This window comes from Lygodium microphyllum, chromosome 10, assembly GCF_053477565.2.
Source record: "Lygodium microphyllum isolate KBCC chromosome 10, Lygodium_microphyllum_v1.1.10, whole genome shotgun sequence".
Classification (NCBI taxonomy): Eukaryota; Viridiplantae; Streptophyta; class Polypodiopsida; order Schizaeales; family Lygodiaceae; genus Lygodium; species Lygodium microphyllum.
This window is the reverse complement of record NC_141144.1, coordinates 107392578-107414431: the sequence shown is the minus strand read 5'-3', so window position 1 is coordinate 107414431 and position 21854 is coordinate 107392578. Positions and strand designations below refer to the sequence as shown.

General features: G+C 43.2%; 1 protein-coding gene across 1 annotated transcript in view; it reads right to left on the bottom strand.

Moving 5' to 3' along the window:
- Positions 1-721: 721 nt before the first annotated feature.
- LOC148030401 (RNA pseudouridine synthase 6, chloroplastic-like) overlaps positions 722-21854 on the bottom strand; it is a 116408-nt gene continuing 95275 nt past the window's right edge. Inside the window, exons 9-10 of the mRNA XM_087686723.1 lie at positions 2685-2854; positions 722-2562 (exon numbers count right to left, since the gene is read on the bottom strand). Of these exons, the coding sequence (XP_087542849.1) occupies positions 2269-2562; positions 2685-2854 (464 nt within the window). The 3' untranslated portion in view covers positions 722-2268. The remainder of the gene's footprint in view (positions 2563-2684; positions 2855-21854) is intronic.

The window sequence follows — 21854 nt, the reverse complement described above, 5'->3', positions numbered from 1 at the left end:
CCCATAAATAAACAAAAGTTGGGCTACACATTATAAGCCTTTTTAGAGAACACAAATGCAATTAATAACGCACAAAAAATTAAGCCAAGGCTACATGCTTCATAATGTTGATGGGAGAGCATATGATATGATCTTAAAACACATCTTAATTAGCATAATAAGGAACCAAAAGAAAAGAAACTACTTATGTAGCATAAAATTAAGCAAAGCAACCCACAACAATCAACAATCATTCAAACTCACTTGTAATAGGCAGCTTCTTTTTCATATCTATTATTGGCCAATCAAGACATTGAGCTTTGTGATAATGTTAAACAAAACATATACTTGAAAACTTCTGACCATAGCTAGGACTCTCTATTAATGTCTATTATGTACCAAGAAACCCTTCAATTATGCAAGCCTTTGTAATTACATCACCTTGTTTCCTTTGCACCCACCTTAACCACTTCAAATAATTGGTAGTCATTTCGGAGAGACACAATAAACTTATGCACGAGTTACATTCATATCGAAGTATCAAAATAAACTTTTTATGCCCTAAAAGAATTTCATTGATATGGTATATGAAAGAGGGACTTGAATGTTTTGCCACAATATTCACTAAGAAATAATGTTAATCATAATAGTAAACCATAAGGCTAAGTACTCTATTGATCCATCCTGCAAATCCAAATTCACGTAACTTTCTTCACAATGTTGCGAGGGCACATCTCCTCAAGATACACTACGTCAGAAGGAACGAAAGATAATGGCATGTTATGTCAAAGATGATCAAACTTAACGAGTGGTAGCCTAATTGATGACATGAGGTGCTGATCAGACACACCACTTGTATTGGTCGATTAATGAATTGCCACCCCTGAGGCTCGTTGCAGGTGATGGTATGTATCATTGCTCAAATGCCAGGATGATACTTTCAGTAGCACATGGCAAGATGTTATCCTCAACTATTCATTGCATGTACTATTCTGTTGACATGGACTTCACCTGCTCTTTTTCTGTAAGTCATACGTTAATGGTCATCCGCCATAAAGGTGTGAAGGTGCTTCAGTGGGCATAACATTATCCTGCTAAGTGATTCAATATCATGGATAGCACTGATGGAAATGAAATCATGTTTACCATCATGGCTCCATTCCTCATCATCAAAACTACACTATGATCCTTACAAATGAAGCAAGATTTTGTGATGTTTGCTCAATCATGACAGTGAGGACCCAGCAGAAGAACAAAAGTAAGAAAAGGAGAAATGCTTCCACACAATCATGCGCCCAGATGGAATACAACTTAGGCATACAGCTTGTAAATGGCACAAACATATGCCGGAATGGAAAACTGAGCATTCATATTGGAGTTTGAAAAATCATGTGCCCGGATGGAATATTCATGTTGGCATACCATCATCCTGCAGAGTGATTGAGTATCATGAATAGCATTGATGGAGATGAAGTCATGTTTATCATCACGACTCTATTCCTCACCAAGAAACTACACAATGATCCTTTCAGAGGAAGCAAAATTTGGTAATGTTTGCTTAACCATGACAGCCAGGACCTGGCAGAAGAAGAAAAGTAAGAAAAGGAGAAATGCTTCCACAAAATCATGTGCCCAGATGGAATACAACTTAGACATACAGCTTGTAAATGGCACAAACATGTGCCAGAATGGAAAACTGAATATTCATGTTGGGGTTTGAAACATCATGCAACAGTAAGGATTCCTCCACCTATTTTAAATGATCCAGGTGGATTGTCTTGACAAGGAGTCCATGACACAGCTTCACCGCTGTGAATAAATCCCTCCACTGTATTTGCAGCATGCAGCAATACCTAGAAGAGCATATCTTTGCCATTGCTGCTGCGACCAATAGTCTGTGGTGGTAAAAGGAATATGATGGCCCACTTCCATGAGAGCAGTAAAGAGTATGATACCAGCCACAAGTCTCTGAGAAACCCAAATTTTGATGTCATTGGGATCCTCAATTTGTACTGCAAGAAAATTTGAACTACCATTTTCTGCAATGCAGACACCTGCATCTGGCATTAAATGAATGACATATCTGACATTCAGCCAACCATACAGAACTTTTTGTCAAGTAGCATACCCTTTGCCACCACCATCCCACCATCCCCTGGTATACACGTGTACAAGTACTCTATACATCTTTCGGACAAGTATTGTAATGACTGATGCTGTAAAATCACTGTGTCCTGTCTCCATCATGGCTCTTGAGCTCTAAACCCCTGATGCTGTGGAAGTTACCATTTACCGTCTCCACCATGGGTCTTGAGCTCTAAAATGAAAATCTCTGTTATCCCATCTTATTTCTGATGCTTGAAGTCCTATGGCATATTCAGGCTCAGGACCATGAGCTGCAACCCACTTCTCGAAAGTAATCTCTTCAATATCCACTTCATTTTCTTCAATACTATCTTTCACATTGCCAGCATCGAGTGGGAAAGGGTACAGTTCCGGATGTCTCAATCGACTCACAACAGCAGGCATATACATGGAATCCCCGATGAGAGGGGCATTTAGAGCTGCAAACTGTGCTCTCACCTACAAACAACACATCATAGCACACGAAACAAATTCCACAATCAGTCAGAGACTATCTAGAAATTTAGCTGGTCAGTGTCTCAAGGACAGTATCAGACAAGACAGCAACAGAGATGAATAACCTGATGTGTACGTCCAGTAAGAAGTTGAACTTTACATTCATAAGCGAAATTTTTAGCTTGCCATTCAGAATTTTGTATGCAATAATTTCTTTCTACTTCAGCCATGGGCCATGCAACCTGTTTGCATTCAATAACTTCCAATTCGCAACGGGCCCATCCTGTCCGAGGTACTGCAGTTTCAAATATGCAATCAATACCATTTAAGCCTTAACTGCACTGATAATTTGCATGCAGATAGACTATTTTACTAGCAAAACTGTGTCTGAGGTACTGCAGATTCAAGCATACAGTCAACACCATTTAAGCCTTAACTGCACTGATAACTTAGCATACAGACAGAGTACTACAATAGCTAATGTTGTAATACCATTTAAGCTAACATAAATAAAGACAGAGTATTACAACAGTTACTGATAACTTAGTAACTGAATACAAACTTTACAGAACCCCTAATCCTTGACCAAAAGGAAGCAAAACATTGGAACGTAGCAAGCAGTCCATGTGACCCTGCAATGCTAGCTGTTGGGATGACTCTAGAGCAAGTCTATGGTCTCTCTCTATTGAGAGGCTCTAAAATTTGTGCATGAAAGTCGCACTATGCCTCAGTGGTACTGGAGATTTACTCCTGATTATCTGAAAATTCAAAAAGATCATCATGATTACCAGCCTCTCCATCTGCTGCCATCCAACATGAACCTTCCCACACCTCCTCTGTTTATAACAGAGGCACGGTCCCTAAATAGGAGCTCCGCATAGGAGGGCCGGTATATCCATGAATCAAATAGTAAAAGCTTCATCCAGGGATCCTAGAACTCTACGTGTGCTCACTGGCTCTCCATGGCTAAGTCACCTATATGACCAACAAATGCCCTATGATAACTTGTGGAATAATGCTCATAGTAGGGAGAGAGAACAGGTCCAATTTACAGCAGCGAAATTTGCAGTAGATCTGTGTTTTTCAACAATGCCGGAATGTATGTTGCACAATGTCAAGCAATTTTGGGCTGGAAAGATGCGCCTTGACCTAAGGAACAACTCTTGAGAAGAAAGCTCGAAGAGATATGGCCTAGTTGAAGAGATATGACTGCTCCAACAGAGGTAGGTAGGTGTTGTCTATGGCAGCCAAGAGAAATATAGTGAAGATGGAGGTGGAAGATGAAGGGTTTATGTCAAGCTGAGCTAACCAAAGGTTGAGAAGAGTTGAAGGAGTGATTTGTAGAGCCGAGCCATGCCCGACTGGGCTCTGATACCATGTAAAAATGTCCGATCTAGAGCATGGCTATGGAGGTTGAAAGAGGAAGAGTGAGCTCATGAGGTAAGAGACATCAAGACCAAATGTCACACAAGTGAATTAGGTTCCAAGATGGAAGCTTGGACTCATAAACACAGTCTCGTGTGTTGAAAATGACACAAACACTTTGTTGGAAGTACAAAAGTACTATGACATTGCATTCAAAATGAGAGCTTCATAGAGTACACAACGGAATACGGAAGACGACGGAGGAAACACTCAAAATCGAGACAGTCTGCGAATCAAGCACACACTGAATGACAGAGATGATAGATCCGAACGAGGTGCAGTCGAGATAGTCGTACTGGTATGGAGACAATATGACGGTGGGACAGAACTTCAAGACAGAAATGAAATGAAAGCTTCAGGAACAAGATGAGAACTCTCTGAGTAAAAATTGCTTGCTCTTGTTGAAAGCTTGAACTTGAAAATACACTGGGAAGTATGTAAGCTTATGTTCGCTCTGCTTAATGAGTTACAATGTGAGCCTTATACAGGCCTTGGGTGGAGAAGCAATTGCTTTCCTACATAGAGATGGGAGCGGGGTGAGCTGTAAAGAAGATGCCTTTAGGCAGGAACAAAGAATTGGATTTGTTGAAAGATAGTTAGGAATATAGTACAACAAGGATATTTTGCTTTTTTCTTTTCTTCAAGTGGGTTGTCTGGAAAGTAAATCAGCTACAGTGTTTGCTATTCCTGGCACATGCTCGAATGTGACATCCAGAGCATCAAAGAAGAGGGACCACCGAAGTAACCTTTTGTTCTCCATTTCATTTGGCGCCTTTTTTGTTAGGTAGCCGGGTACATGCTTCAAATCAATCTTGATGGTGAAAGGGACGAATTTCTATGAAAAACCGAAAGGCTTTAATGGCCTTAATCATGGCAAGGATTTCTCGCTGATAGGATGGGTAGTTCTTCTGAGTAGTGGAGAATATTCCTGATGCGTATCTGCATGGGTGTAGTTCTGAAAATTCCTCCTCACAAAGACATGCACCCTAGCCATCGGAATCTGAAGCATCCGTGTAGAGGATGAAAGGATGACCACTTGGCAATCTGAGTGGCAGGAGATTGCTGATTAATCTCTTGATATTCTGCACTGCTACAGTGTGAATGTCTTGTAAGGCAATATTGGGTGTAGATGAGTTGACCCAATTCAAACAGCCGAGAAACTGTTGAAGCTGTTTAACAGAAGTTAGCTGATCTGGCATATCTAGAATTTCTTTAAAACATGGTCTTGAAGCTTGATTTGACCTTGGTTAATCTCAATGCCCCGAAATTCAATGGATGTTTGGAACATGACTGATTTGGTTGGTGACAATACCATTCCTGCATTTTCCATTGCTTTAGCAAATTTCTGAAGGTGATTCAAATGATCCTGCACAATGTTTGAAAAGATTAAAACATCATCTATATAGGTCAGAGACAAAACGGGAATTTTCCAAATACTGAATCTGTCCATTCTTGGAACTTAGTTGGAGCAACGTTAATGCCAAATGAAAGAATTGGCCATTGATAGTGTCCCTGATGGACGCAGAAAGCGGTCTTGTACCGGTCTTCTTCCTTTAGGGGCAATTGCCAAAAACCTGATTTAAGATCAAACTTGCTAAATATACTTGCCTTTTTTATCTTCTTGAGCAACAAATCTTTCAGTGGAATTGGGTGTCCATGCCCAATTAGATATTTGTTTAGTGGCTTGTAATTAATGACCATTCTTTTCTTGTCTCTTTTCTGTTCGGAGTGCTTATTGATATAAAATGCTTGACAAGCCCAGGGAGAGTTAGTTGGCTCAATCAAACCTTTTGCTAACAAAGATTCTATTTCTTCTTTGCATAATGTCATATATTCTTCTTTCATGCCAAGGTGAACTGCCTTAGTGGGGATAGCATTCTGCTACATAGGCAGAGATATAGCAAATTTGCTTCTCTTCTCTCTGAACATGAAGGGGTCTTCATGCATGAATTGCTGAAGATGCTTTTGCATTTCTTGTATCTGGCCATCATATTTTTTCAATTCTTGTTTGATCCAATGTTCCCTAGCACTTGTTTTGGCTCGGCCGATAGATTCAATTATAGAGTGAACTGTTCTACCAACTTTGGGGAGTTAGGGCAATTCTGCCTTCTTTCCATTGTAAGAAATGCCAAAACGATTGGACCAAAATGTATAAGGAACAAGATGCTGGAGAATATCAGTGCCTATCAATAAGTCATACCTCATTTGACGCATGAGCTGAATCTCAATAGGTACTTTGACCTTGACAAAATGGAGGTAAGCTTGAGTCACATGGATGAGTGTGATCTCCTTGTTGTTGGATAGTTCAACAATGATTCGAGTAGTTGCCTTGATGCACTTCCTGGGGAATAGCTCAAATGGAGCTATAGTGAGACTTGAACTTGTGTCAAGTAAGGCATCTACATATAGTGAAAATTGGGGCATATTCTTGAGTTGAACACATATCATGGGGATAGGGCCTCTTGTGTCCAATGCATTGACTTTGAAAGTCTATGACTTTGATAGCCTAATCTGATTGATTGGAGCTTATGGTGGTGAAGTAGCTTTAGCCTGAGAGGTGGATGGTATATTTTGAAGTTCTCTCAGTATAGCTGTATTTTCTTTTGCCAATTCTTTCTGACTAGAAAGAATCCTTCTGCACACCTTACAGAGTGAATGAATTTCTTGCTACATCTGAGTAAAGGCATTTACCATTTCTTCACCTGTTTGCTAGGTAGAACTGGTTGTGGATGATAAGGACTGAAGCAATTGTCATGCTGTCTTTGGGTGATGAATGTTTTTCAGCTTATGTGGTAAGAACATATTTGTCTGATTCTTAGTCTCAAGCCCTAGAGTTCTTGGCTTTGGTAAGTCGTGTGGATTATTGAAGAACTCCTGCCTAATTTTGTTCTTGTGTTTCTTATTTTTTTGCGAGTAAAATGTGCCTGATTATATTACTAAAAGAAACTGATTACAACGGAGTATTCATGCTCAACAGACAAGCTGGAGCTGATGCAAAGTCACAAATACATCATGTGTACAAGCCTCTCAAGGCGGTCTGCGGGGGATGGGGGCAAGAAGCCATGGAAGGGGGGTGTATCGCCATCTAGGGCTGCCTACCTACATCAAGAAAAACAGGTCCTGGCTGCCCTAGGTATGCATGAAGTGACAATGGAGCTCCTGACGAGCCTTGGACTCACCCTGCACCTGATCCCATTGGCCGCGGCGGGAGTGGATGATGGAGATCCAGAGCTCTGCTAAGGTCGCCTATACTCATAGTCTCTCCACTGAAAGTCTCCTAGCACCGCGCCTTCCAGATTTGCCATCCAGTAAGGCTCCCTATCATCTCCCATAGCTCCGAGTGGTCTACTATGGGCTTAAGTACCTGTCGGATGGGTAGAGCCTCCAAACCGACCACTTCGCACGACCCTGCCTCGATAATGAATAAGGTGTCCTGCATCCCAGCCTCATACAGAAGTTGACGGCCATGGCTGACTGCCTCCCAACAAAAAGCTCCCCATGAGATACATCCAAGGCTGGGTGGTATACGGCGAAGAATGCGGCAAGCTCCTCCCCACACGAGCTGCGCCTCCTCACATGACCAAAGGCAGTGCTTTGGGTTTCCCAGAGGATGCTGTGTGCAGCGCTTACAATCTCCCTCTTGCATCTGGGCAAGCCAACTTCTGACCGCCAAGTCTCCATGTGCCACCACCCATAAGAAATACAACACTCTCCTCGGCCTCCAGCTATCCCATAGGCGGCGCCAGAAGGTCCGTCGAAAAGGCTCTGTGATGCTATGCTCCGCCCAATGCCTGCTACGTGACGGCGCCCAATCCATATCCTCCTGCATCAGTACGTGTCTGCCAATCCTGGCAGTGTACTCTAGGAACCTAGGTGGCTTCTTGGCAACCGCCGCGGTCGGCCATAGCCACTCTCCTGGATCCCATTCCAGCTCATCAAGTGGTCTGCCCTCCCAGATCCAAAGGCGCCACTCCCTGAGCTCCTCCCAGAAAACACAGGGGTCTAATCGCCATGTCTTCCCCTGAAGGCCCACCACCCGAATCCTTCTCCACAAGAGGGCGGCTATCCCCTCATCCTGCTGCCCTCTGTCAAGGGCCAGACGTCCCCCTTCATGCACTGCAAAGAACGTCCCATGTGGGGTACCACCCACTCTACCTGCCGCCTATAGGGGGATACCTACTGGTGAGAACCTAGCTGCCCATACCTCCCCAGGCTCATTCGGCTCTCGTATCCGGGGAGCAAGCCACTCCAGAGGTATTGCTACGTCTATCACCCTTCTCCTCAACTCCACTCCCCTCTGGCAGCCTGATACTCACTACAGCACCTCCTCATCCGCCATCTTGTACACCTCCCACCATATCTTGATGGTACAAGTCGGGCCGGCCTCCCAACCAGCCCACTGGATGTAGGGGCACTTGCCGATCTGTGCTCCTTCCCGATCTTTAACATGGGGGTTCCAGATCACCAGCTAACGGTCTATCTCCTCTTGGCAGCCTGGGGGGCTCTATATTAGGGCCTTACGGAGGCCCTGCCACATGTAGAGTAGGCTGCATAGAAAAGATGATCTGTGGGGGGTGATTTGGGCTGACGTGAAGATCCATCTCAAGGACCGCCTCCGCTCACTGCCAAGCCTCTGTCTAAAGTCCTAAAGGCCCTCTTGCAATAGGACCTTCCAGGTCTGCCCGTCTGGTGTGAGGGCGCGAATAACTAGCTTGCCCAAGAGTGCCATACTCTGATATTCTGGGTCTATAATCCTGAGCCCTCCCTCTGACTGATGTTGTACGATAGTCGCCTACGCTACCTTGGCCCTGGAGTCCTTGGAACCATCTGACCCTGACCAGAGGAAGTTCCACAGTAGGCGGCGGAGCTGCGCTACGCAAGATGAGGAGAAGCACCAACATGAGGCGATGTACCACGTCGTCGCTAGGAGTACTTGGTTGACCACCAAGGCTTGGCCGTCTAGTGAGATGCGAGCCATGCTCCAGTAGGTCAGTTTCCTTCGAATAGAATCAAGGACAGGAAGAAACTGCTGGGCAAGAGTGATGTCGAGTCCCACCTGGAACCCAAGGTATCGGACAGTCTGCCCTCTGCTCACCCATCTAAACCCCAGGTGGACACCCCACTCTGTGCTAGAGTCCAGGTCTGTGAGGAAACCAACCGACTTTTGCCAGTTGATTTTCACTCCTGCTACAGAACAGAACACGTCAAGAGCCAATTTCACTCTCTCCAACATCAACTCATCGATCTCTATGTAGAGTATTGTGTCATCTGCATACTCTAAGTCTAACAACTCAGTCTCCTCTCTCACTAGAAGTCGGAGGCCGTGTAGTCCACTCACACGTGACCTGAGGAAGTGAGACATCGCCCCTGCAAAGAGTAGAAATAGGTATGGGGCTAGGGGGCAACCCTGTCGAACCGATCTCTCTAGCCGAAACTCCTCCCCTTGCCTTCTACCTATGAGAACCCTGCTGGTGGTCGATCTGTAAAGGGCAGAGACCCCGTGAATCCAAACCTGAGGGAATCCTAACCTCACCATGGTGCCCTCTAGGAAATCCCAATCCACCTTGTCATAAGCTTTCTCGAAATCTAAGAGTAGTACGGCCAGTCTCTGCCCACTGTGCCGAGCCCACTCTGTCGCCTCAAAGAAGGTAAAAACATTGTCTAGGATGCTTCTATCCTGGACAAAGCTTGTCTATGTGTCATGGATGATGTCTGGAAGCACAGGGCGTAGTCGCCTACCAATCATCTTAGCCAGTGCCTTATAGGCCACTAACAATAAGGTGATCGGTCTCCACTGGGAAAGCTCCAACCAGTCTTCCCCTTTGGGGAGAAGGCTAATAAGGCCTGCCGAGAGCCTCCCTAGCATGTCCTTGTGGGGGCTCTCGCTCAACTGCCAACACCAACGGACCGCTTATTGCTTCAAGCGTTCCAAGCCGAGCACTAATGGCTACATCTCACATAGCCGACGCGCTATCCATCTCTACAGGTGTAGTGAGCTTACCTCCATGCCCGTTCGAGTTACCTCCTCTCCCAAACGCTCGGATAGCTCCACGATCCAAGTGCAAGCCTCAAGTGAGCTCTATCCTCAAGCTCCACACTCCAAGCTCCATTGCCGCGAGAAAGACAAAAGAAGAGAAGAGAAGAGAAGAAGAGAGGAGAAGAAGGAGAGCTTCTCCACACCGGTCCCTCACCCTCACACACTCACTCCCTCACACTCTCACACTCCCTCTCTTCCTAGCTTCCTTCCTACCGCCCATCCATCTTTACAAATTGCACGGGTGAGAGCTCGTCACTCTTAAAATAAATCATGGTGTGCCTTGTGCTTTTTTACAAAAGTATAGACTCGCGCTTTTTCTCGTGCGTCTTTTTCCTTGATTTAGGACTTTTTTGCACTTCTTGTGTTTCCAAATTCTTCTTGGCACGCCTTCGTCTTCTGTTTCACTTTTGCCTTGGCCTTGTCTTCTGCTTTAGATTTTTCGGCTTTTCCACCTTCTTTGTTCGAGGGTTAACAATCCTGAAGTGAAAATCTCTTGGAAGGCCAACAATAGAGGGTCCTTCACCACTTCCCAATAGATAGTAAAGAAGGCCTTAGATAACCATCCTCCCCCCGGGCATTTCTACCCATCCTGTGTATGGAAAGCCTCCTCTAATTCCTTCTCTATGAAGGGGGCTAGGAGGGAGAGTCACATCTTTGTGACGAGGGACGGGATGTGATCCCAGACCTGCTGTCTTCTTATTTTTATAAACTCGATGCTTGATTTTACTCTTCTATAAATCATCGCATGTGCAAGAAGGAAGCTGTGCAATTGACATGGAGTCATTAATAACCGGAGCTCTATTCTCTTCTATGGTAACATAGAATACAATTAGCTCATAAGACAATTGTCTTGCAAATAATATTTGTGTCCAAAGCTCTACCCTTCTAAATATTTTCCTAAAATTCCTTTATCGACCTTGATCTCAATTTAACTAGCTTACCATCTCGGTATTTAGATTGATATCCATTAGGAACACTTACAAAAATAGATGCAAATGGAGCATGGAGAGTAGTAAGACCAACATTTTATAAGTGAAACCCTATTGTTTTGAAGATGTTACCGAGTTGTCCTCTAGCTGAGGCTCTCTCCTGCTGGAAGAGGCGCATGTAGTAGTCGGTGGCAATCTCCATCACCTCGTCTGGGCTAGAACGAGTCCTCCCATACTAATCCCGAAGGCTGTGTATCTGCTCTCCTGCGGTGCGAGGCTGGTGCACCTGGAAGAACTCCTTGCACATCGTGTCCCCCTTCCATGCCCAACAGGCTGCTGAGGTTTGAAAACATAACTCCGAGCGCCTATCCTCTAGACCAACAATGGTTGCTCGCGCGTGCAACTCTTGCACATGGAGGGTGGGATCCCCTGGTGCCTCCTGTAATAATCTCTGTGTGGTTGCAAGGTCCTACCGGAGTGCTCTCCTCTCCTCCCAGCTCTCCTGCCTGGCTTGTATGGCTGCCTCTTGGCAGATTCTACTGGACTCGGCTAGAACCTCTGCAACCTCCTCTGCTACCTGGTCCCTCTCACCCCACTCTCTGGTCCAAATCTGCTCTATTTGTCTCGTCATCTCCTCCCTCCTATAGATCGAGTCAGGGATCCGACAGGAGCGTTTGTCTAGGGCGGATACTGGGGGATCGAGTGCCAGGAGGACCGGGCAATGATCGGACAACGTGGTGCCTGCCAACTGCTCAATCTGGCCTCCACGAGAGCCTCCCCACTCTTCCACATAGAACCTATCCAAGCGCTCTAGCAAGACTCCTCCTAGCCGCCTATATCCCCAAGAGAAATCCAACAACCTCTCCCTTCTGAGAAAAGCAGGGTCTCTCCAGGTGTCACGTACTCCTACTGCTAGCAGAAAGACCTCGCATGCCTCCTGCTCCTCCCTAGCCATGCCGTGGTAGTTTCCGCCTCTGCCCTGCTGGTCCCCCAAAGCCTCCAGGTTGTTGAAGTCTCCTCCAACGATCTAGGAGTCCACATCTGGGAGTCCATCCGCAATCTCCACCCAGAACCTGTTGTGTGTCCTAACCTCCGCAGGGGCATAGACATTGAGGACTCCAAGGCATGAGTCCCCAATATCCAATCCGATCCAAAGAACCCTCCCTGCCACTATCGTCCCATAGTCTTGTACACGGGTAGTGAGGCTCAGGCCAATAGAGCTGCATACGCCTCCACTCCTGCCGTGGGCACCTATAGCGTGCTCCCAGTAAATGTGCGAGCTGCCCGAAAGTACCTTCCCTACCCGCTGGGCCTGGGTGGGGGTGAACTTGTGCTCCTGTAGAAGTAGGATGTCGATCTGTCCGGCAAGGGCAGGCTGCAGCTCCTGCCGAACAATCAACTTCCTGGAACCACGTGCCCCACTGTAGTGGAAACTATTCACATTCCAAGATGCAAGGTGTAGGCTCATGGGGAAACCTGTGACTGACCGAACAGACATGTGTTCGGTGTGGAGGCTGTTGATGAGGAGAAGAAACTATGAGGCATGCAAGTACGCTTTGCCACTAGTCTAAACGGAGAGCTCCAGTCCCCCATGGTGATCCTTGGCCGGATCATAGGGACGATAGATGCTCCAGGTGGTACTATCAATGTATCTATTAGCCATGCTTAGAGTCGTGACTCTGTACACTGGTAGAATCGGGCCGCCTTTGCTAGGGGCCACTCGATCACATCCTTTGGACCTCTCCACTGTGGAGGGCCTAGAAAGATGATGCTCAAGTGTAGGAATGTCGGCGCCAGCCCACTAGTTAATGTCCATCATGCAACCAAGCCACTGCTGTGCAAACAGTGCTAGTCCTTCTTCTCCCATCCACAAAAGGCATAGTTTGGTCCATCCGGTGGTGCTAGTAGATGGACCTTGCCCCTCCTTGACTTAAGAACCACGAAGATCCCCACCTCTAGCGGTAGTGGAAACTCTCCGCGCTTCGAAACTCTCAAGTAGGACCATGGGCCACTACGAAAGAACTCCTATGGCATCAGTTGTGCTTGTCTCGAGAAAGTGTGATGGGCGGCAAGGGCGGATGAGCTGGTAGCTGTATGGGAGGGGGAAAACTGATGGTGCAAGGAGGATGTAGGCGTGTGAGGCTCATCACCACGTGGGAGAAAAGGCAAGTGGGTCCAGGGGGAATCACCTAAACCGGGTGTGGGTCAAGGGGAGTGCTTGGTAGGGGAGGTGGTGGGGGGGAGGAGGATCAAGTGATGGTGGGATGGACGGCGGTGTATGGCGGGTGTGGAGGAGGGAGGGGGCCGGTGGCCCTAAAAAGGGGGGACTATGGACCAGGGTCAGTGGAGAAGGGGGCATGGGAAGTGGGGGGAGGTGGGGAAGGGGGCTGTGGGACCTCAAGCGAGGTAGACTATGGCGCGGGTGGTGGATGTGGGGGGCTGCGGTCCGCCCGGGTGGGGCGGGCAAGGGGGGGTTGTGGAGTGCTCTGCCGAAGGGGCGACGCACGTCCACCTACTCCCTGTTGCCAGGGTTGGTTGCACCCCCCTTGCCGTTTCCTTCTCTGTCGTCTCTGGACCCCTGTGAGGCTGTCAGCGTCCACCTGCGGGCTTGTCGGCGGAGCCACCTTGACACCAAAGCGCATACAAACTGCTACTTGATGCCCAAAAGTGGCAGCGCACACATTGCCCTGGTTGCCTAGTCACAATGACCTGCTACCTAAAGGAGTGCCTGTCCGCCTCAATCTCTAGGATCTATGGGATATTCTTGACCTCTTCATACCACCCGTACCTTTGGGACTCTTGCTGTTGTCACTACATCCGCGAAAGACACGGGAAGGACAGTGTCGAAAAGACGTCCAAAGTCTTCCATAAGCTCGCGATACTGTATTGCCAAGCCGGGGAAAAGAAGGGTGGCCGGATGTCGAAGAAACCTGTTATGAAGTGCAAATGCCTCCACAGTAAAGCCACTGTACCAGGGAACCATGTATATGATCCCCTTCATGGACGCATATGGTGAACTGGCAAGTAACTCGCGAGCTACGTCTATGGAACTGGGCCGGACCATGAAAATCCCTTGGCCCATTAGGACCGCCTTCACGATCTGCGCTTTGCCGATGTGCAGCATGGAGTGAAGCTAGTCCCCAAGTTGCGCCCTAGTTGGAGAATGTCCTACTACCTGACCATAAATCGTTGTTTCCTTTAGCTCCAGTTCCTTAGCTCGGACGGCTAAGAGCTGCTCCTGAGAGAGGACGACGCGCCAGGTGTTTGACTGGGGGTGCGCCGGCGTCTGACCAGAGGTTTCCATTGTGCATCCCTTCTGCGAGAACAACCAATCACGTTGCGATGCTACCTTGGGGAGGGGGGCAAAGTTGCTGCAGATAGAGGGAACAATTGGAGGGTGGGGCAATCAATGGCGACGAGGGGAGGGGAGAGGGGGGCAGTGGGGACAGCGAACTGTAGGGGCGGGGAAGGGGAGGAGCAATCGCAAAAGGCTAGGCGGGACGAACAGATTGGGGGGAAATGGCCAGGCAGGGGGAAAACGGCAAACAGGGGCGAGCAATTGCGAATCGTTGGGGCGGGCGGGGCGGCGCCGGGGGGGGCTCTCCGTGACGAGCTGCTGATGGCGCGCTTGGTCTGAGGGGGGTGGCCGCGATTAGATGGAGTGAGGGAGGGGTGATTAAACGGAGCCGCGGGGAGAGAGGGGGGGGCGATTGATCTGGGGGGCGGGTGCGATCTGACGGAGCGAGGGGAAAGAGCTTGCGACGTGACAATTGTAAAGACTCCGCTGTCTTGTGTTTCTCATGCTTGGATGACGATATGCTTGAATCATCCGATTCACTTGATGACTCTATAGAAACAACCTTGACATGCTTTCCTTTTGACTTTTGGGAGAAATCATGTTTGGGGTAAGAAGTAAAAGTTGATGCCATGAATTTACCTTTCTTATCTCCTGGGACATAAGTCTCGTGAGCATTTACAGGATGAAAAGTTGCTGAGTTGATTGTATCATCATCTGTATTCTCTGTGACATCTGATATCGTGTCTTCTTCTGAAGTTGTTCCTTCTGAAGTATCTTTATGTGCTGTATACCAAGATTGACATTGTTCTGATTCTTCTTCTGATTCCTTTTCTGAAATCCATCTCTGAATCTGTGGTTGAAATACTTGACTCTGAAGTACTTGATTCTTCTTTACTTTCAGATGTGTTGTCATATGAGTAAACACTTTCAGTGTCTGTAGAGTAATCTGAGTAGTCTTCTGTTGAGTCAGAATCAAAATGATGCAAGTTGATTTTAGCTGAACTATTCTGTTCTTTTCCTTTCTTAGGACACTTGTTTGCCAAGTGGGTAGGATTGCCACATATGAAGCATTTAAGATCCTTTTTCCTGGAATCTTTTGAGTTCTCCTTGTCATGCTGATATTTTTCTTTTTTGTATCTGTAGGACTTTCTGGAATGCTTGTGTTTGTATTCATTGTCATAGTTTTTTTTGCTGAAAGATTTGGAGTGGGAATAATTCCTGTGATATCTTGGTGAGTGTCTATGTCGAGAGGAATGCCGATGTCGACTGCTGTGCTTGTAGCTATTATCATAGTTACATTTATCACATCCAAAATCTATATCAAATTTATGAGCTTGCTTACAGGCAGATTATGGAAATCTTTGGTTTAGTTGGGTCATCTTCTGAAGATGACAAACTTGTTTAATCGTCTGCTCGATGGTCTGAATGATCTGAAACGCTGTCTGTAAAGTCCCTGTTCTCATTTTTCATTTTCTGCTTACAATAAAAGGGAATCGGCTTTGGGAAAGAACAAACTAGGTGTTCTTTCATGGTGTTATCATGAGCACTTAGATCTTCGTACAAAAGATCTCTCATGTATATAAGATATTCCTTATACATGCATGGATCACACAACTCGGATTTAAAAAATGCTTCTCTGGCTTCTAATACATCATCCAATTTGTTTCCTACCAATTCACCTAGTCGCAATTCAAAAAAGATTTGTACAAGGTCAAGGTTTTGTACAATAGCTAGTTTTACCTGTGGATGTATTGACGTCCACCAATGTTTGAGGCCTCCCACAAAACCATGAGTGACTACATTAAGAATGTCGATTCTGCTTGTTTGTGGGTTTTCAACTATTTTCTGACCAACATAGATATACATCATGTAGATCAACAATTTGATTTCTTCTGATGTTTTCTCATCAATTGACCAAATAAGAAATGATCCAACCTTTTCAGGTACTCCGATCTTCTTATAGAAATCATTATAAGAAGTCTTTGAGGTGGAAGCTGTTCTTGTGACATTCACTGGTAAAGTTGTAGTAGCCAAAGAAGATTGATGGTGATGACTGTTGTGAGCATTCATCTGAGCTCTAAGGATAGATGTAGGGGAAGATTTGGACCTGTGAGGGTTGATTGGTGTGAACTCTTCTTCTATCACACTCACTCCATCTTCATCTGAAGATGTGATTGCATATGCTCTATTTTGCTCAAAGAAAGCCTGGTCGTGGTAATACCATGCTGACTTTGTAATAGTATTCTTTTGTATTTGCTGACTCAATGTAAGTAGCTGATCTGCTATCTGCTGTAATGATTCCATTTTTTGAATTAGTCCTATGAGTGTAAGGTGAGTCCAATTGACTGCTTGAATTTCTGTTGTCCAAGAACTGTTGTCCTAGAGACGCAGGTAATAAGATTTCAAAGAAATAGAATTACCATCTATACAGAGACCATTATTACTAGATAATGAGGAATGGGATTTAGATTTAAAATCCAAACCCTATATACAACAGGTAGAAACAAAACAAAAAACATATATCAATAATGATGGAATATTGAAAAGATTACCGTCAACCTCACAAAAAAGCGGGGAGGTAGTCAATAGTTCGCAACAGTATAATCAAAACAATAGAATAACACAGTTTAAGATAAAAGGAGAAATATTCAATGGACAGCATTGGAAACATATCAAATTATTGGTAGACACTGAAGCTCACAATAATTATATAAATGAAAAAATTGCTAAAAACTTGACAAAAACAAGACTATTAGAAGAACAAAAATATATACATTTATGGACGAATCAAGAATGGAATAATAATGAAGCCGTCGAAGCTAGAATAAAAATAGACAATCAAAATATAGATCTTACTCTTTTAGTGGATTAAGGGATAACTCGAGTGGATTATCCTATAATATTGGGAATGAAATTCCTAGAACAAGATTGTGAAAGGCATAAAATAGAAAATGGAGTTTTAACAATCTTCATAAAAGGATTGGAAATAAAAGCAGTAAAATGCTTAGAGTAGGGAATACCTATTCAAGAATAAACAATAACATATACATAAATATCAAAGTATATACAAAAGATTTATGTAGAGTATTCGATGCCTACCTTGATAATGGATCTTTTATCTCGGTAAGTAAAAAGGAAGTTCTACATAATGATGATTGGATAATAGATGGAAAAAGCATTGTAGTAGGTCATGACATGAGTGGACATGCCATACACTACAAAACTATAGCTAAATCAATAAAGATACAGATAGAGACTCTAGTAACAAAGTTACCAAAGTTATATCAAAATAACAAAACAAGAATAGATATCATTTTAGGAAATGATTTTATTAATTTGTTTAAAGAATATAGACAGACTAAGGAAACAATATCATTTATAACTCAGTGTGATACCATAGTAACTACAAAGAGATTAGAATATGGAATAAATAGAATAATATTAAATGAAAAAACTAATTATATAAAAACACAATATACACAAAAATTTCAAGAGATACAAAAGAAGTTTGAACAATTATGTTCGAAGAATCCTTTAGCATTTTGGCACAAACATAAGACATATGCCAAAATAGAATTAATTGAAAACAGGATAATTAGAAATCGACCAATGATCTATAGTCAGGAAGATCATGAAGAATTTAAAAAACAAATAGCAGAATTACTTGAAAATAAAATAATAAGAGAAAGTAAAAGTCCTCATAATTCACCTGCATGTATGGTCAAAAACCATGCAGAGATAAAACGAGGGAAAGCACGAATGGTAGTTAATTATAAGACACTAAATAAATACACAAAGTTCAACGGATATTTTTACCTAACAAAGTACTTTTGTTAGATAGACTACGTCATAAAAATATATATTCCAAATTCGACTGCAAAAGTGGATTTTGGCAGATAAAATTAGAAGAATCCAGTATTGAATAAACTGCATTCTCAACACCATAAGGTCATTATGAATGGATGATCTTGGCATATGGATTAAAGAATTCACCACAAGAATTCCAACAATGGATGGATAAACTTACGAACCAATTTCAACATTTTGCATATTCTACGTTGATGACATATTAATAATGACATATTCTACGTTGATGACATATTAATAATGAGTAAAAGTTTAAAACAACATGAACAACATTTGGAAAAATTCTTTCAAATAACACAAGAAAATGGTGTAAATCTTTCATTGAAGAAAATGGTTTTATGTCAAGAAAAAATTGAATATCTAGGAATGACCATTGATTTAAATGGAATAGAGTTACAACCTCATATTTCTGAAAAGATATTACTTTTTCCAAATAATATCTAGGATGTAAAACAATTACAAAGATTTTTAGGATGCGTAAATTACGCAGAAATGTTTATAAAGGATCTTGCTAGATTACGCAACCCTTTACAAAAATTACTTAGGAAAAATACTACTTGGAAATGGGAAACTAAACACACGGAATGTGTTAAAGCCATAAAAAGTCAATGCAGAAACCTTCCTTGACTGAAGTTAGCATCTCAAGATGGATCTTTAATAATTGAGACCGATGCCTCGAACGCTTTCTGGGGGGAGTACTCAAAGAAAAAATTAATAATGATACTAAGAAATTCGATGAAGTTATTTGCGGATACTGCAGTGGTACATTCTCCGATGCAGAAAAAGGTTATCACTCAAATGAGAAAGAGGCATTAGCTATAAAGAGAACAATTGAGAAATTTAACTTTTTCTTATTAACAACCAAATTTGTTATAAGAACGGATAGCACATAGGTACGTGGACTAATTTTCAATAATTTAGGTAATTTACCACAGTATGGTAGATTGAGAAGATGACAGCTATTCTTTTCATATTATAATTTTACCATATAACATATACCAAGAAATACTAACGTATTTGCTGATTTATTGACCAAGGAAGCCGCAAGCATTGCATAATGGAGAAAATAAAAGAACAACTGGAAGAAGCACTAACTTATCTTAATACTACAAAAGATAAGATTGAGAAAGCTCTAGATGTAGTAAATAACTCTTTATTGCAGGACTCCAAGATACATATCCCAATATTACTGGGATCATCATCATCAGCAAATACATACTCATCTGCCCTAGTGTAGAATAAACAATCTTCTGAAAAGAAGAATAATCTCGTGGTTTTCCAACCATATAACCTCGCTTCTATTAAGAAGCATACCACACTGATTCAAAAATCAAATAAGTCCTTGGGAAACCAAGTAGACACAGTCCGTGAAATATCGGAAACTAAAATAACCTCTGAAGTTTCTTCAAATACAAAAAAATCTTGCAGGTACAAGCGTCTTAGCAAAAGGCGTTTATGAAGCCATAAACACAAAGAAGTTCACCAAAGAATACCAAAAGACAGTTTCTCAAATTTCTGAGATCACTGCCTATCAATCTCCATATGTTAGGCTACACCAAAGCCTATACCCAAGAATAATCACTCTACCCGGAGCAGATTCGATCTTCATCAAAAAACTATTCTACTTTGGACAATAAGTTAGAAGAAATAATACAGCTATACCGGATATCTTCTTATGGGCTGCCAATTACCTGATAGAGAAAAACTTGACTGCACAACTAAATCTCAAGTTTCTCAATGCAACCCTTGAACCTCAATTCCCAAGAGGAATTCATTTTGTCATAATTAGAGAAGTGAAAAAACAAGAAACCTTCACCATAGAAAGTAACGACAATATGCAAGGGAAAACCGGTATAATAGGATTACCATTCAAAAGATCACAAGGATTAACCATAATCCTTAAACAAATCAATAAAATAATTAAAGAAGGCAAAGGATGTGTTGTCAGTAAAGTTTATCAACAAGCCGACATCACAATCATGATACAAGACTATTCGGCCATGATCGAAAAAGATAAAACTACTTTGCAAAAAGTAGTGGGGGAGATAATGGAAAACAAGGAATCTTCGGAAAAGTATTGCGAACTCTTTTGTCATGACCATCACAAAAGCTGCAATAATTGTATAGTCCAAATAAATCCCTTTCAAGAGGCTCAAAAGTCCAAAGATACCTCTGAAAAGTAAAAAAGCAAGGATGTAATAGTGACCGCCCTTATAAACCGGTCACAAGTCAATAACTTTATATCACATCTTACTTTAAAAGATACCGCACTAAGATGTCAAAGACATCATTCACCCTTTACATGCATGAAGCAAGATGCCTTACGACACTCTCAAAACCTATATAAGAGACCCCTCGGGCTCATTCCAAGACATCTAAAAAACTTATCTGAGATCTCTTAATTGCTAATTATGAAGTGGCCAATGAGGGCTGCTATTCGGGAAGCTAAAACAGTCCCTAGATGACTGTTAGATACATTATGAGACAGCAAACAGCCTATTCCTCATGTCGGTAGAACTAGAGCATTACAAAACAAACATTGGATGGCAACCATAGTTGTCAACTACGAAAGATACTATACAATACAGTACTAAACGGTACCTTATGATTTTAGAAGGTAAGGTAGGATATTAGTAAGAATTAAAAAAAAAAGGAAAAAACCCATAAATCATTAAATGATAGAACACATGTTTAAAGTGGAAATAGTCATTTCATTACAAAATAAGATGAATACATGCGGGTGGCACTTGGGGTCGCATGCATTGCATCCAACATGCGATATAACTAGAGTTTAAAGACTGGTACATACATGGATAATGGATCATAGTGGCATGCTGACACAATGATAGTAGATACTAACAAGAGACATACCTATAAATCTATAGACTATGATAAGGCATCAATATCATCATCATCAGGACCATTTGGGTGCTCATCAAGAGAGTCTAAAGATGACTCCTTGGCATCACATGTGTTGGGTGTAAAGGCCCCTTTACGCTCTCCCGTGTATATATTATTTCACACACGTGAACTCACCCTAGCGGGTGTAAGTGTACCATATCCTGAGTATAAATACATTATTTTACTCTTTGTGTGTACCACACTGGTACACACCTATCCGTCGACTCACTCTCACTCTCACTCACTGTTTAGTACTATTGACCACCTTGATTAATCTCTCTCTTTTTTTTTTCGTAAAAGGTAATTGTATTAATTACGAAAAAAAGATACAGGTTTACATGGTTACAAGATACACGATGGCTCTAAGCCATCGCGTGTAATCTCTTTTTTTTTTTTTTTTTAAGGTAATTATATTAATTACGAAAAAAATACTGGATTACAAGATACATGATGACACAAAGCCATCATGTGAAGAGGTTTTCTCTTTCTCTCTCTCTCTCTTTTTTCTGATTACAAGATACACGAGGGCCCTAGGCCAACGTGTGGGGAAGCCTCGTAGTAATGCACTGAAAAAGTTACACCAATCATGGCAACGACCCAGAGGCAATTGCCATATGCCACGGATGCAAATCCTCTCGAGGGAGCAAGTCGGAGTGTCGGATGATATCCAGCTGCCAATGCAAGAGCCCTTTAAGCCTGGCAATATGTCGGGGTACATTAGAGGCCGAATCAAAGAGAAAAGCATTGCGCGTTGTCCAAATGTGCCAGCATCCCCAATATCTGAAAAAGTGAAATAAGATCTTCTCATGCAACTGTGGCGGTGCGGAATACATCGGGC